The sequence below is a fragment of the Lepisosteus oculatus genome, chromosome 12 (assembly GCF_040954835.1).
Source record: "Lepisosteus oculatus isolate fLepOcu1 chromosome 12, fLepOcu1.hap2, whole genome shotgun sequence".
NCBI classification, from domain to species: Eukaryota; Metazoa; Chordata; class Actinopteri; order Semionotiformes; family Lepisosteidae; genus Lepisosteus; species Lepisosteus oculatus.
Genome location: NC_090707.1, coordinates 35998417 through 36013392, shown reverse-complemented (window position 1 = coordinate 36013392; position 14976 = coordinate 35998417). Strand labels below are relative to the sequence as shown.

The 14976-nt window shown below is 41.1% G+C and overlaps 1 protein-coding gene across 4 annotated transcripts in view; it reads left to right on the top strand.

The window, feature by feature from the left end:
• The window catches only part of pard3bb (par-3 family cell polarity regulator beta b), a 313361-nt gene that overhangs the window by 238371 nt on the left and 60014 nt on the right, over positions 1 to 14976 (top strand). For all 4 annotated transcript variants that reach the window (XM_015359593.2, XM_069196274.1, XM_015359591.2 and 1 more), the window contains one exon: positions 650 to 931. In XM_015359593.2, the coding sequence (XP_015215079.2) occupies positions 650 to 931 (282 nt within the window). The remainder of the gene's footprint in view (positions 1 to 649; positions 932 to 14976) is intronic.

The following is a 14976-nucleotide window of genomic DNA, read 5'->3' as shown; positions in this document are numbered from 1 at the left end:
TATATTGCAGGTTAGTGTATACACAAAGAGGCTTTCCTCTTACAAAGAGGTTTAGAGGTAAAAAAAAAAAAAAATCAGAGCACCTGACTCCATTGTACAAACCAAGAGACTCGCACACAATGGTAAATAATAAACTGCTTTGCAAAGCAAGAAGAAAAACAAGACGGCAACTTGGTTGGCGACAGCAAGATGAATCCGTTAAATCTGCAGGAGTGAAGACGGGAAGTTTCATGAGTCTTGGGAAGGCATTCATCTAGTGGGTCGATAAAAAACGGAGCCTGACAGTGTGGCTCTTTGATCGAAATAGTAGTAGTGGTTCATATCATCTGTTGTCCTGTTTGTATTTTCCTTTTTTCGTGGGTGCCTTTTTTATTTTCTTTTTTGTACATCATCTGAGCTTCTGCAACAGTCTCGGGTGCTTGGTCTGCTTCCTTTACACCATTCTTTCATTTCAGTCAAGTTTGCCATGTATATAGTGTTTCTAATTCATAACGTATCATAAATATTACAAGTTAAAATACTAAAGATAAGTTAGTATTGCACGTCTGAAAAGGTTCTTTGGCACTGCAGCTCGCGGTGATCTGGTAAATCGCGTTCCTGGCGGCAGTCTGGTGTCGTCCCGGCTCCTCTCATCTCTCCGCCTTTCCAGGATTGAGGCCAAGCACCACGAGCTGCGGGAGAAGCAGGCGAGGGAGCGGTTCGAGGCGCTGCCCGACGTCGAGGACGACGACGCCGACCCCAACTACGCCCGCATCAACCACTTCCGGGAGATGCCCCCCGGCCAGGGCGCGTACGGGAACAGGACGCCCTCCCCTCCGTCCCCGCCGGCGCCCGTGAGCCACGGCAGGGAAGCCCCCGGCGAGGAGGCCCTAGAGGGGCTCTACGCCAAAGTCAACAAACAGCGCCCCCTGCAGCCGCCGCCTCCAGACAGGTGAGGGACACAGGAAGTGTCGCCAACTGGGTGAGGCCAACCCGCCCATCTCGCTCGTTATCGCTAGAGATCGGTCAGAATTTGGGGTTTTCTGACCAGTTTAAAAGGGTGGCTCCGCTCGCCAGGGTGCAAGCGCCAATATTTCTGCCAGTAGAGCTAGTACTAGCAGTGATGATAACGGGACAAATAAGGACATTTTTCAAAGCCGTATATTTAATTGTACGCCTTTCAATTAAATACACGTCTTTGAAAACAGTTCACACTTTCTCCACAGCCATCGCATTTTTGGGAACACCGTTCGGCTGTCTTAGCAGTCGGCAGTGTGGATTGGAGATTGTCAGCTGAAACCATTTTTAATTATGTTAACATGTTTTGGTCGGTAACATGATCGCATTCACTCAAGCACCTTTGTGTAAAGCATACACTTTGTGGCTGATCAATAGTAGTTGTGTTGGCAGCAGAGATGAAGAAAACTCAATGAGCAGGGTTACAGTAAGAGCTTTAGACAGGCCTAATAAAGTAATAGGAGCTGCTTTTTGTGTAATGATAAAAGGTGGAAGGGCACATTTAAATCCAAAGTTTTTAACATTAAAAGTACCTTATTGCGACTGAAGGGGTGAACGCTGTTGGCTGTATTTTTAAAATTCTGTTCTAAATTCCCATTCTCAGTAGTGTTTAATACTTCCAAGCTTTTGAGTTCGGTCAAGTTTGCTGTTCTTTGGTACTGTACATCCTTCTTCAACGGGGTGTTGTGTGCTCACATTTTAAAACCATGGGTAAAGGATACCTTTTTTGAAACTTATCCATGTTCATTGGTTTATCCTTGATTTTCAAATACAAACAAAATTGTACATTGTTTTTAATCGAAGGTCTGTTTTTAACTGATGACAATGCCCTTGCTCCTATTTTTGTTTTTATACCTTCTTTAGTAGGAAAGTCGTCATTAGCCATATTTCAGTTTTATTTGCTGATCTGTTTCCCCATGTATGTGCAGAAAATTGAAATCTCCCATAATAATCACCTCTTCCTTTACATAACTACATAACTGGTTTCATTATAAACATCTGCTTTGTTAATTATAATTCATGGCTCAATTTGGAGGCCTGCAGCATACTTATGAATTACATGTTTGTCTGTTTCCGTTACCAAATGGCTACCTGACTCATAAGCAGGCCCTCGGCAACATTCCCCTGAATATTTTCATTGTCATTGAATAACTAGTAAAACCCAGGTTTGTCAACTTGCATGTTAGATTCATTCTGTCCAATGGAGATATAATCTCTTTTGTTAGTGTGGCCTTGAGGTGAAGAATGACTTAAGTGGTTTGTAATGGAACACTTCTTAGTGCTTCCTTACAGAGAATTATTTGTTAACTTGCTACTGAAGGGTAAGTACCGTATTTCCTCCACCATCCCTGCAGTATATTTTTAACCCACTGATTTGCTGATGCTTGTGGACAAAGAGGCACCAATTAAAGCTGCTCTCCCCAACCATGTAGAGGAATACATGGTCTCAATATTCAGGCTCCTGTTATCATGTTTGATTAAAGAGCTGATGTATGTTGGGACAGGCACAAATTAAATATTATGATTATGTTATGATTGTTGATCCCCCAGAGTGCTGCTAGATTCATTTTAGATGATTGGATGAGGGACATGACTTTGACCAGCATACCAGTTCTTTCCTGAGTTTTCAGTGACTTACAGTACAGTACATAAGTACTGTATGCAACATTGAGACAACAACAAAAAAGAGAGAAATCCTCAAACCCTTGGCTTAGATTTGGTAATGCCAAAACACTTTGTGTTGTGGCCTGGGCAAAATAAATTGAAATATAAAATTCAAGACAAGCCTGCAGATCTAAAAGCCTTGTGGAAATGTTTGTATGCTGTGCTTTCTGGTTCCTCAGACCGTCTTGTCAAATGATGGGGAATTAAACTGAATCTCAAAACTAACTAGTGCTGCAGTGTAGATCCCAGGGGCTAACCTACAGCACAGTGTCCACTTGCAGTCCTTCAGATGAGATATTCATAATTAAGTCATAATTAGTTGACCATTAAAGATTCCATGGCACTGTTCATAAGGGAGTGGGAGGTTTAAACCCCAGGAACCTAACTAAATTCCACCTTGCTTTCATAATCTGGCCAAGCTCAAATTTCACTTTAATCCATTTAAAGAATTTTCTAAATTCTCCATCTTCTCTGCTACGGAGTGGCTGATGTACAGTACAGTGGCTGATGATTACTGTTACTATTGTGAACCATTTGGTTTTCTGATATTTTGGTGATTGGCTCTATGGTTGTGTCTCCTGTTCTGTGGGTGGCGATAGAAAACATGTTTTAAGCAATAATAAGGAGTAGGAATAAAAATATCTTTTGAACATTATAAACCATGTTCATAACCACTCACAGCATGGACTACATCTCACATAATTGGAAAGTAAGACAAAATGATGGTGAATAGCTTTTTCTAAAAAGTGAGTGGCAGATTAATCAGTTAGCGATTACTTTAGTATTTCTAATTTCTGGTAATCACAAAGACTCTTTGTGCAGCACGTAGGGCACACGTCGATCTGAAAGCTTGTTATGAGTGTTAATCATTTATTAACTCCTTATAATAGTTCCCATTTCGTTTGGTACAGAACATGTTAAAGAACTGCTGATTAATTAATGAATGAGGAATTGCATATGAAAGCACTGGGCCAGCAAAATGATTTTCAAATGATATTTAGAGTTTTGCAATTAAAGTTTGAGTGTTCAAAAGTTATAAAGTGTGAAATGAAGTTGTGGAAAATGGCAGCGTTGATTTAACATTAGGCGTTGGAAAAATAATTAAAAGGCAAAATTATTTAGAGAGGCAATTAAACAACGTCTGCTGTGGGAATCGTAAAGGCCATTGAACTAACATTTAATTTCTTTATGAAATCTTTAAGGATAGTTAATTATCCTGAAAAACTCTCTTCTTCCGACATAGTTTGTTCCTTACAATAACTCATAAGAATTTCATTTTCTGTGTGTTAATTTTGTAATTACATTCTATAGTAGGTGTTTTTTTTTCAAAAGAATAACTTATGGAACACATTTCAGCATTTCAAATGCAGCATTTTTAGAGAACTGAGGAAATTAATATTTTTTTCTTTATGGTATAATTAATTTAATCATGTTTGCTAAAAACATTTTTTTTTTAAATGCTACCATCTATTTGTTCACCTTTTGTCAGTATTGTGCTTACATCATTCCAGCAAATAATAATCCTGACAACATATAAATAATAATACGGACATACATATTTGCAAAGAGTAGGGGGAAATGGAGAAACTGGCACCAAACATTTATTTTTTTTATTTTTTTTGTTTTTATAAAGCTGATAGAAATTCCTTTGATCTATGTCCATAAAACACGGTTGAACTTTTACATCACCCACTGGGAAATAAAAGTCACACTCGCAAAAATAAGGATTTTTTTTATAGTGTTTATGTATTCCATGTACCATACATAAATCTAGAAATAAATCTAAATTGTAGTTAACATTGTCCATCAGCACTAAATAGATACTTCTATCTGAACTCCATTAGTGTAGTGCTTCCAATTTGGAAAGTGTACAGTACCTGCTAGTTAAGATGTAGGTATAGAGAATAGAGCCAACACTGTTTATAAAAACAAGGGGAAAATTAAGAATAGCTCAGTCCATTACCTTCATTGCCAGTAAAATGAAATGGCCAAATATGAGTAGCATATACAGGTATATTCCCTGCAGAAACGTAGTGCAGCTGTTTGAGATGAGAAAATGACAAGAAATGTACAAACTTCGGGACTCAAACCCTAACAACTTTACTCACCTGTGGCCAGAGACATGCAGCCGCCCCAAACCCCTCTTTTGGCGTTTAGAAAGCTTTCTAAACAAAAAAAAAATTGCCATCCCAAATAATCATGTCCCAGGGTATGTCGGTGCTATTTTTTCCTACAGTACATGACTTGTGCATCCTGCTTCTGAAGGAGGCTGGGGCCGGGACTAAGAGCAGAGCAGATTTCCTGAAGAGGGAACTCAACTGCAGAGAGAAAAGTAACTATAACAACCAGAGCACCCTTAGGTCCTCCTGTCCATTTAGAAACAAATAATGATCTTTAATACGAGGGAAAAGGAGCAGGTGCAGTCAGAGAGAAAAGGAGAAGGTGTTGGGGAGCAGTATAGTTCATTAGCCTGGCCATCGCATACTGTGTTAGGTGTGCAGTCACAAGCTTGATAAGCAAGGCTAAGTGAAGTACCTCTTTCATTTAGACTAATGGGCCTTCAGTTTGGAAGGCTTGGTTATAAAGAAAAGTGTATTTCATGTTGAGTGCATCAGGTTCAAACTTAGTTGGGTTTTTTTTTTCCCCTCAGCGTTGCAGTTTGTCACCATCAGAAAAAAAAAAGAAGTGTATAAATTAATTCAGAAAACCTTTTAGTGCTCCTCTCAAGATCTCAAGGGCTCCTTTCAGATTTCATTCAGGGGGTTAATTAATCTAGTGGCTGGGGTTTGATTGAGTAGGGGAACAGCTCGAGTTCTTTTTAAGGGGCCACAAGCTGCTATCTTTAAGGCAGCGCAGCTCGCTGCCTTTTTTTCTTTCTTCTGCAGGTAATGATGGAGGAGTCTCCTTTTTTGCCTTTAATGCATTTGCTACTTCTGAAATCACTGGCCATTTCTGTAATGCACCAGGCGGGGAGCTAAACAAGCACAAGAGGCATTACTAATCGTCGGAAGATTGCGGAGTGGGCAAATTAGAGGCAACCTCTCTGAGGCTCCCCTGCCAGGAGCCCTTTTTACAGATTTATCATGGTTAATTTAAGAGAGCTAGCAGAATGTCATTCTTCATCTCGCAGTTACGGACAGAGCACATGTTTGTCTGTCTGAAGTGGCTTGCTGCTCTCCAGAGAGCGCCACTCATTTTTCCCCCCTTTTTTTTTTTGAGTTTTTCTTTTTTCCAGTCCTCATTAAAGTAATCAGCGACTGTCAGACCTGCACAACACACACTCCGCTTGGTAGGCACTTCTCTCCTGGATTCTCCATCCTTGCTTCAGCCACACATACACACACTCGAGTGCCACAGTAATGTCTTGCAACCTAGCAACAAGTCTTCCCTCCATGAAATGAAAGCTTTGGCTAACGGGTTTTCATCTGGTTCATTTAGCACAGGGGCTGGGAGTTGGTGGCTCCGTGTTGGCCCTGCAGTCTGTGCAGATTTGCAGCTCGGAACGAGAGGAAGAGCTGCCGTGTGCCAGGGCAGTCTATTTTTAAGCGTATTTAATTCGGCAGCGGAGAGAAGTGAAAAGCGATTGTACAAAGCGCAATGCAGTTTTGAGCTTCACAGGCACTTCAGGTGCATGAGTCCTGAAGCTACGAGATTGATCCTCGTGAATGATCCGCTGATTTGCATTTGTGTGTTGTGCTTCCAGCGTCGCACTGTAAGATTCGGTATAGCTGTATGGTTAATGCGTTTGACCTTTTTAAAAATGCAGAGATGTAGCTGTGGAATCCCAACAGGACTGGCAGTGATCTTACTCTGCTTGAATAGCATATGTGCGGATTCTGGTTGTGCCAGCCTGCAGAGACCCACCTCTCAGTGTAAACGTCTACAGGAAGAGAGATATCTAAAGAAAAAAATGAATCAAGCAGGGGAACAGCCACAGAGCCTTCATCTCCGAACGTATAGCTCATGGTCAGCCCTGCAGGTAGTAACCGCCACCAACGGCATCAATTGCTCCAGACGCAGTGCTGTTTAAACAAACGAGGAGGACGACGAATATAAATAAAACAATGGAGAACGTGCCTCAATAAGGGAACGTCTCCGAAAATCATTTTCATTCCTTTTGCAATTGCGCGTGGCGTTTAAAAAGCGGTGTCACTTCTGGTTAGAAAGGCTTGCGCCAAGCTGTCGGAAAAGGCTGTCTTTTGTTGTCAAACTGCATTTGCGAAAATGTCACTAAATGGGAGACTAGTCATTTAATCTAAGGAAGAAGGGACTAAAGAGCTGTGTTTTACTGTCATCTGTGCAGGCACATAAAAGCTTCTGAGCTGCTCTCCTTGTTTTGTGCAAGTGGCGGAGAACTTCATACAGTATATGATATGAAATCACATTTAATTTGCTGAAATTACAGGGGGTTTGTATATGGTTTTTGTCCCTCTTTTTGACAATTTACCCCCCCCCAAAGCTTACACAAATTCTGTTTTTAACGCCTGAGAGAAACTTGAATTGTGACTTTACAGTACTTTACACTGTACCTTGTGAAGTGTCGGCACCTTCTGGTGGAGCAGGAAAAACAAATTGCTACCTGTTTTCCTTTAACGTTTTCAACATTTCTCATCGCAACCGTTTCTTTCTTGTTTTAGTTTTAGTTTCCAAAGCTTCCTGTTCAAATGTTCTGATGCCCACAAAACAGTCTTTCTGAGAATACTTTTTTAGAGTCGGCTGTAGGATAGTGAAATCGTTTTGACACTTTTTTCTAGCCCTTATCTTGGATACGTTTTGCAGTGGTGTCTCTTGGCACCTGTGTTTTAGCCTTTGTTTTCTGTCTGTTCAACCGCAGATCAGGCCAGTTGTAAACTTGAACTACAGTATTAGTATAGAATGCTACTGTAACTGCTTCATAGTTATGGCATCTAATGGTGCCCTGGCTACATGCGTTTCCTTTTTTTACTTTGCACAGTGTCCAAGAAGAGGAGACATAACTAATTTTTTGGAGCATCTTTCATCAGTCTTGGGAGTTGTCTTTTTTGGGTTTTTGCAGGCTTCGAGATGTTGGTCGAGTATGCGTCTTTCTTAACGTATCAGATCAGCAGATACCCGCTTGATGTCAGCTGTGACTGACAGTTACTCCAACACATTTAACAGTCCATTTCTAAAATTGAACTATAAATTTCCCGAACGGAGCCGGGCCCGCGCAGAAAGCAGACGGCGGGCTTTGTCGAAAGCACGTTTTGCGCTAGATTTATGTGGCTCAGATCCGAGTCATCATTTGCAAAGCACTTAAGATTTGCTGACCTGACCTTTCTTTCTACTGCCACCCCCACCCCTTAGAAAACACCATTACAAGTTAAAAATTGCATCTAAAATTTCTCCAATTACATGTATGGTGATACAGGGAGTGCAATAATAAGCTGCCATTCCTGCACCCAGTCCAACAATTTTAGAAATTAAATGGACCTGCTTAATACACACATACCTCTTATAGCACCAGTCTGGTGTTACAGAGAAGCAGAGCACTCACAGGTCACTATAACATGCTACTTATAGATATATGCTCCCATGTTTTACCTGTGATTGATGTATGAGGGCATCATTGGGTTATAGGTAATGATTCCAATACTCACACCCTACAAACAAGAGCCATTTTAAAGCATATTATAAACAAGTATTTGTATTTGCAACCAATATCAACCAGGCACACACCCACCAACACATACCTTATGATCTGCGTTGTAACATCTACACTGGTTCTTTGCTTTGTGATTGTTTTCCCTCTTTTAATTGCAATTCTCTTTCCTGACGTTGTGGGTCGAAAGCGCCAAGGAAAAGGTGAAAATGAGGCACAAGCGAAGCATCGAAAGTCACAAAATGAAACCCCTCCCCCCTCACCAACGCTCTTAACCGCGTGCTTAACGCGGAAATGCTAGCCACAGGGCATTTCTCTCCCCGAAATTTCAACCACCTTGCGGGTGTTCTTCATTTTTTCTATTTATTTCTTCTTCAAGTCCTGAAAGGGCGTTTTAAAAGCTCTGTGTGTACCTGTCGTGTTGCAAAATACGATTCTGGAGGAGACGTGTTAAGAGCAGTGCGAAAGATTCATGCTTTGCTGTTTCGCGGGATCCTGCGATCGAGTGTCCTCAGCCATTCTCGTACTGCTTGTGATTCACCCTCTTTCTGCTCATTTTCATTTAGCAGACGTTTGATAAACATCCTTTCTAAAGAGCTGGATCAATACTGGTCACTACACGTGGTGCCGTCTAAGTCTGTCTCTTCATTGTGAAGGAAATTTGCTTACCCTCTACTAAACTTTGGTTAATGCACCATCCTAGGCTATACTTTTTTTTTCCCTTTCACACAGCGGTGACCAAGTAAAGCGTTGCGGAAAAATGTAATGCCTCCCTCCCCCTGCTTTCCTTTTCTTTGTCTGTCCTTACTGTGTGCAGGTCATAGTGCGGAGCGCACTTTATTTTTTCTAATCCGGCAGGCGAACTGCATGATGAAGAGTTTTGAGTCATGGGCTGTGTGATTTCTAATTAAACATTGATAGTGTTATTCGTTTGGACGGCACGGCGTGCGCTCAATCAAAATGGCAGCTCTAATTATGTTCCCGGGATTAGCTAATGGATTTTTGGAATGTTAGGCGGCGGAATTTCACCCCAGTCTCTCCTGGCTTCCCTGGAGCCGCTGTGAAGGGAGGAGGTTCAGCCAGTGATGGTCACTGCAGAGTGTCGGTCAGGGAGGAAAGACTGGCAGAATTCATTTGTGTCAGTCCTAGTCCCCTGACACCACTTAACTGTCTCACTGCTGAGTGTGTTTTCAGTGGCCCTGCGCAATAGGACTCCACCACAGAGGCATAAATCCTGATAGTGGAAGACCAGCCGATGCCAAGCAGTTCAGAAGTTATGATAAAGTGTTGCCAGAAGATTACGGTTTCAATTCCTGCTTTGGGCGTGACTGTGTGCGTCTCACCCCAAATTCGTTTTTTATTTCCTTTTACTTCGTGCATCAGATGAGATCAAAAAATATTTTTGATTAAGTTGTTCATGCAGAGTTCTCCTCTTGGCCTTGGTGAATTATCTATTATGAATATTATGATACAGTTTAATACTGAACCCTGAAGGATTGATCAGAACTAACCGTTTTGTGCCGAAATTGGTGCAGTTTCCTGTAGTTTCATGATGTTGTACAGTACTGTTTTCGGTTCTAGAGGTTTCACAGTTCTATATTATTTGAAAATAAGACTCCCAAGTTGAACGCAGTTTGATGGTGTTTTGTCCATTGTAACGGGAAACCACAGATGGGTGTATTTCAGCAAGCCACTTGTCACAAATTCTCCTTGCAGGAGAGAATTGTGTGTGAACGACTGTTGCTTGGCTACCATAGTTGTTCCTCTGAACTCATCGGTAAGGAGATTATTTTATTAACTCGGCTTAAAGGTTCATTTTTTGGAGTCAGAGGCAGTCATCTTCTGATGATAATAATATAACCAAATGTGTGCAATGTACTTTGTTTCTAGAACCAAAATTATAATGGTTTTAAAACAAACTTTGCAAGTGGGTTGAAATGCTAAGAGCATTGCAGTCAGGTACTTCTCATCTGGACAGTATTTAGCAAGCACTAGTGATGTTGGTGGGATTGAATCATGGAGACCTTCTCCAGAATTCCCAGTCCCACCATCATGGTTGCATGATTCATCACTGACAGACAAAGGCAGGTGGATAAAGTAGAAGGGACACTATTACCAGCGCTTAATCGAAACTGACAGGCACACATTTGTACATTGATATCATCCCCATCCAGTGTAATTGGCATGTTTTTCTTATCTGTCATATCCTGGTCAGTAGTCTCTGCAAGTCATATGTGTTGGCATTACAGAGCTCCACTTTAAATATTGATACTTTAAATAGTGAAGCTCTAATTGGCTGGATCTGAATGACTGGGAGAGGCGCAGCATTTAAACATGCTGTAATTGGCTGGACATGAGCAAGTGGGAGGGGCTTTGTGTTGAACTGTGCAGTCACGTCCAGTGGTCATTGTTGGTGGAAAAGAAGTTGATGGAGATGTTTGGGGAAGAAAGAAATGGCATGTTTAGTGGAGATGAAGAGCAGAGTAAACAGGCTGGGGGAGAAACTCTACATTTTGGAGGCTATCGTACAAAAACCCACTTACAATTTGGTTTTGAAATGTAGCTTTTTTTCCCACTGATGTAAGTTGCATTTATTGCTTTGCATACATCTTTTAAAAAATGAAATTAGCTAAGTTTATTCAGTGTGACAAACTAGATTTAATGAATGTCTCTGAATTATTGCTAGCTTGGGCCTGTGTGAGCCCTAATGTTCCGTCTCAATCATCCACAGACAGTGCTGTCCTTTTTCCAGAGTTTGAACAAACTTTTCATTACTTGGATACAGTGACCCACTGTGACACAAAGGGACCCACAGCTCATAGTTAATATTGAGCTACCATATACATCAGTGGCTAAAAAACTAACCTTACTAAAGTGCTAGTACTGTACATTTCTACTGCCATTCGGCTGCTTCCAAAGAAGCTAATGTGTTTAAAGTGAGCAGCATATCAAACTAAAATCCAGTATTTTACTGTACTCCAGAAAGTTTTTATTGCAGAAATCTCTGTGAAGTCTTTTTTTTTTATTCTCCTATCTCACAAACCTACATTAAACACTTGTGAAATCGATTTTAAATTGTTTCAGTGAAGATTGCTTGTTGATTCCATCTTGATGAGTGCTTTACACTGTGGCTCATGGATGTTTTATATACAGTATGCTTTGCGTTACGCACTTGGGTGCAAGAGACGTAGGTTTGTCAAACTTATTGGCCATTCGTTTCGAAGCGTACTGCAAATGACTTTATGCACAAACGGTGTACTACAGTTATAATAATAAAAATATATTATATTATTTATTAACCCTTTACAATTTCTTGCATTAGGAATTATCTTTTCACTTGCTCTCCATGAGACACACAGACAGGGAGAGAGCCTTGGGTCAGAGCGCAGGGTCTGCCATTGTACGGCGCCCCTGGAGCAGTTGGGTTTAAGGGCCTTGCAACGTAGTAGGATTCCTCTGCCGGCTGCGGTATTTGAACCGGCAACCTTCCAGCCACAGGGGCAGATCCTCAGCCACAGAGCCACTGCTCCACCCAGTTTGTAGTACACGTAGGTTCATTTGCAACCAGACCTAAATTGAACTTTCTTCCAGATAGTTTTCTTGAAAGTGCATAGTTCTGCAGAAAAGCTTACTCTCCCTTTCATCTAGCTGCTTCTCTTTTCCAAAAACAACAATTACATTGTGTGATAGGAATTTCATTTGCTCAAACTTGTTTGTTGTTTCTCCTTCGGTTATGGTCTCTTTATTAAATATTTTGTTGGAGTCAGGAGTTTGTATAATGCATTTCTGAAAATGACTCACTGCTTCTCGAGTTGTACCTAAATTAAGTCATCTCTGAATGAAAATGAATCCGTTTTAAAAAATAAGCTTTTAGTAAGTATATATATTAGCTATGTTCCATGCTTAAAGCCATACAGTATGTATTTCAAGTGGCAGCCCCACTGAAGCTCAACAGGTGTGATCCTGGTCAGTACCTGGATGGGAGACTCCTGGGAAAGCTGAGGTTGCTGCTGGAAGTGTCTAAGTGGGGCCAGTAGGGGGCGCTCACCCTGCGGTCTGTGTGGGTCCTAAAGCCACAGTATAGTGATGGGGACACTATACTGTTAAAAAAAAAAGTGCTGTCCTTCAGATGAGATGTAAAACCAAGGTCCTGACACACTGTGGTGAATAAAAACCCCAGGGTGTTTCCAAAAAATAGTAGGGTTGTTACTCTTGTGTCCTGGCCAAATTTCCTCCAAGCCTTTCTCAGTCATGGCCACTTAATCCCCATCTCTGAACTGGTTTCATCACTCTGCTCTCCTCCCCACTTTGAGCTGGTGTGTGGGGAGTGTACTGGCGCACTCTGGCTGCGGTCACATCATCCAGGTGGGGCTGCACACTGGTGGTGGTGGAGGGGATCCCCATTACCTGTACAGCACTTTGAGTGGAGTGTCCAGAAAAGCACTCTATAAGTGTAAGGATTATTTATTCATATTTGTATCTGCATGAATCTCAGTGTGAATGCAGTTTTACAACCTGAAACATTTTCATCCATCTGTCTTATACAGATAATCACCTGGACTGACTACAGCTGGAAACAGAGCTGAAAGTCACTTGTTGAGCTTGCTGAGAGTTCAGTTCATTCACAGGCTGAGGTGCTTATATCGACACATTACTTTCATATTCTAGTTACTGTGGGGGGACTAATTAAAAGCCAAACACTACATATCCATGTATTGTTATACTGTATGTATTGATCCATATTGTAAAAAGCTTAGAATTTAAATCAAGGAATATTAAAATTGTGCAATACGCTTGTAAAATCTTATTTAAAATATTATCTACAATATAGGTCACAATGTTACAGAAAGTATATTGGTGCTCCGAAATCACTCCAGAGCATCTAGATGCATTCCTGTGCCTTAAAGGAATATCCTAATCTGAGAGGCCAAAAGAACTGTTTTAGAACAGAGTTGTTTCAGTCTTGAATGGGTATTCAAAATCCTCACAGGCACAGCCAATGTCATCCCAGGGGACGTCTTTAGAATCGACCCTTAAATGCAAAACCAAAGGATACGAATGGAAACTATTGTTAAGCACTTTTGAAAATGAGAACAGGTGGCACCTCTTTACAGTAATGGTTGTGGGAATATGGAACAAGCTTCCCAACCTTGTCGGTTGAAGGTACAGTAATCCTTTAGATTGTTTTCACAAATCCAGCTAAATGAAACGTTTGCATGTAATGTGACACTTGGAAAGATGTACAATAGCTTTAACTGTAATTGAAAGGTCAAGAGAAATTGATTATTTGTACTCATGTGGTCTATGTACCTTCTTTTTTTTGGGTTGTTAGAAGTACCTTAAATTAGTGGATCTCAGAAATAAAAAATGCAGCGTATTATAGTCTTTTTTCAAAATTCCTGATAAATCTGTTGTCTTTTTTTCAACATCCTTTGGCTCCATTGTCTTTATCTGAGAGACGAGCTGAATGCTAGTTCATTTCAAGAATATTTGTGTGATAACGGCGCCTTTCCCCGACCATTTCAGATTTAGCTGCATGAAATATAACCGGTTCGCTGAAGCTAATGTGCAAAGGAAGCCTTCGGGAGAGCTGTTAATTATTTACAGGTCGTTAGAAAGCAAAATTATGAAACTGGTGTTTTATGATAAAGCACTCCTTCTTTGCCACAATCAATAGGCGCCTTTGATAAAATTGTTGTTTTCTTCTGTGGTGCCCCATCAATCCTATAAACTAGCCGTGAGGGAGCTTTTGTGTGTAGTCAAAAGGGAAGGAGACAAATGTTAGTACACATTTATGCTTTATTCTTTCAGGCATTTTGTCAAGGAAAGTGAGGTGAGAATTAAAAAACAAAAGTTCAAATAGAGTATAATTGTAGTGATCTAATTCAGCCTTAATTGCAGGTCCCGTGTATGTCCTGAAATCCACATACAGAAGCAGACGATGTTAAAGACCTTTGTGCTAAGCTTCTACCCTCTGTAATGACACCCTGCTAATAAATACTGAACCCAACCAGCATCTGTTGAGGGGGATGATGTTATCACTATCTTCTCAGATGAAGCACAGCCAGCAGTATCTGCTGGAATGAATCGTAAAAAGTTTTTTAGGAGAGAGTTCATTTGGTCAGTGCCAGTGTTGGTGAATGTCAGGTGTTTGAGTGTTTTTCGTTTTCGTGTATAGTAAAGATAATCATAGTTTGAAAGGGCATAGGCAAGAGCAGCAATAATAAACCACCTGTGTATTGGTTGACACGCAGTAATGGGGTGAAATGATCACCGAAAATGGTCAGTTTGCTTTAAAATGTTTGGTGGGAGTTACTAAAAAGAATGGATATGCATTTTTCTGTCTTTGTCCTGCCAGTTTGCAATTGTCATTTGTGAAGCGTTCCTCCAGCTTATCAGAGCCATCTGGTATCTTCCATGCTGCGTGTCCCACAAAGCCTACTAAAGAGTATGCATTGATTTGGCTCTTGCTGTACAGCACTATAAACTTACATTTGCCAGGCAAGTCACAGGGGCCTTCGTATCGAATGATGCAAAGCACCAGCTCACACTTAGGATGCCTTCATCAGCTCCAGTCTGTCTGTTTCCCTGGGGTGTCCAACCAGTGCTCACCCCCTGCGTCTGAAATCCCAGTTCACAGTGGCTGATGACAGACTCTAAGCAGCAGTGTCTGGACTGCAGGGCTCAGACTACAC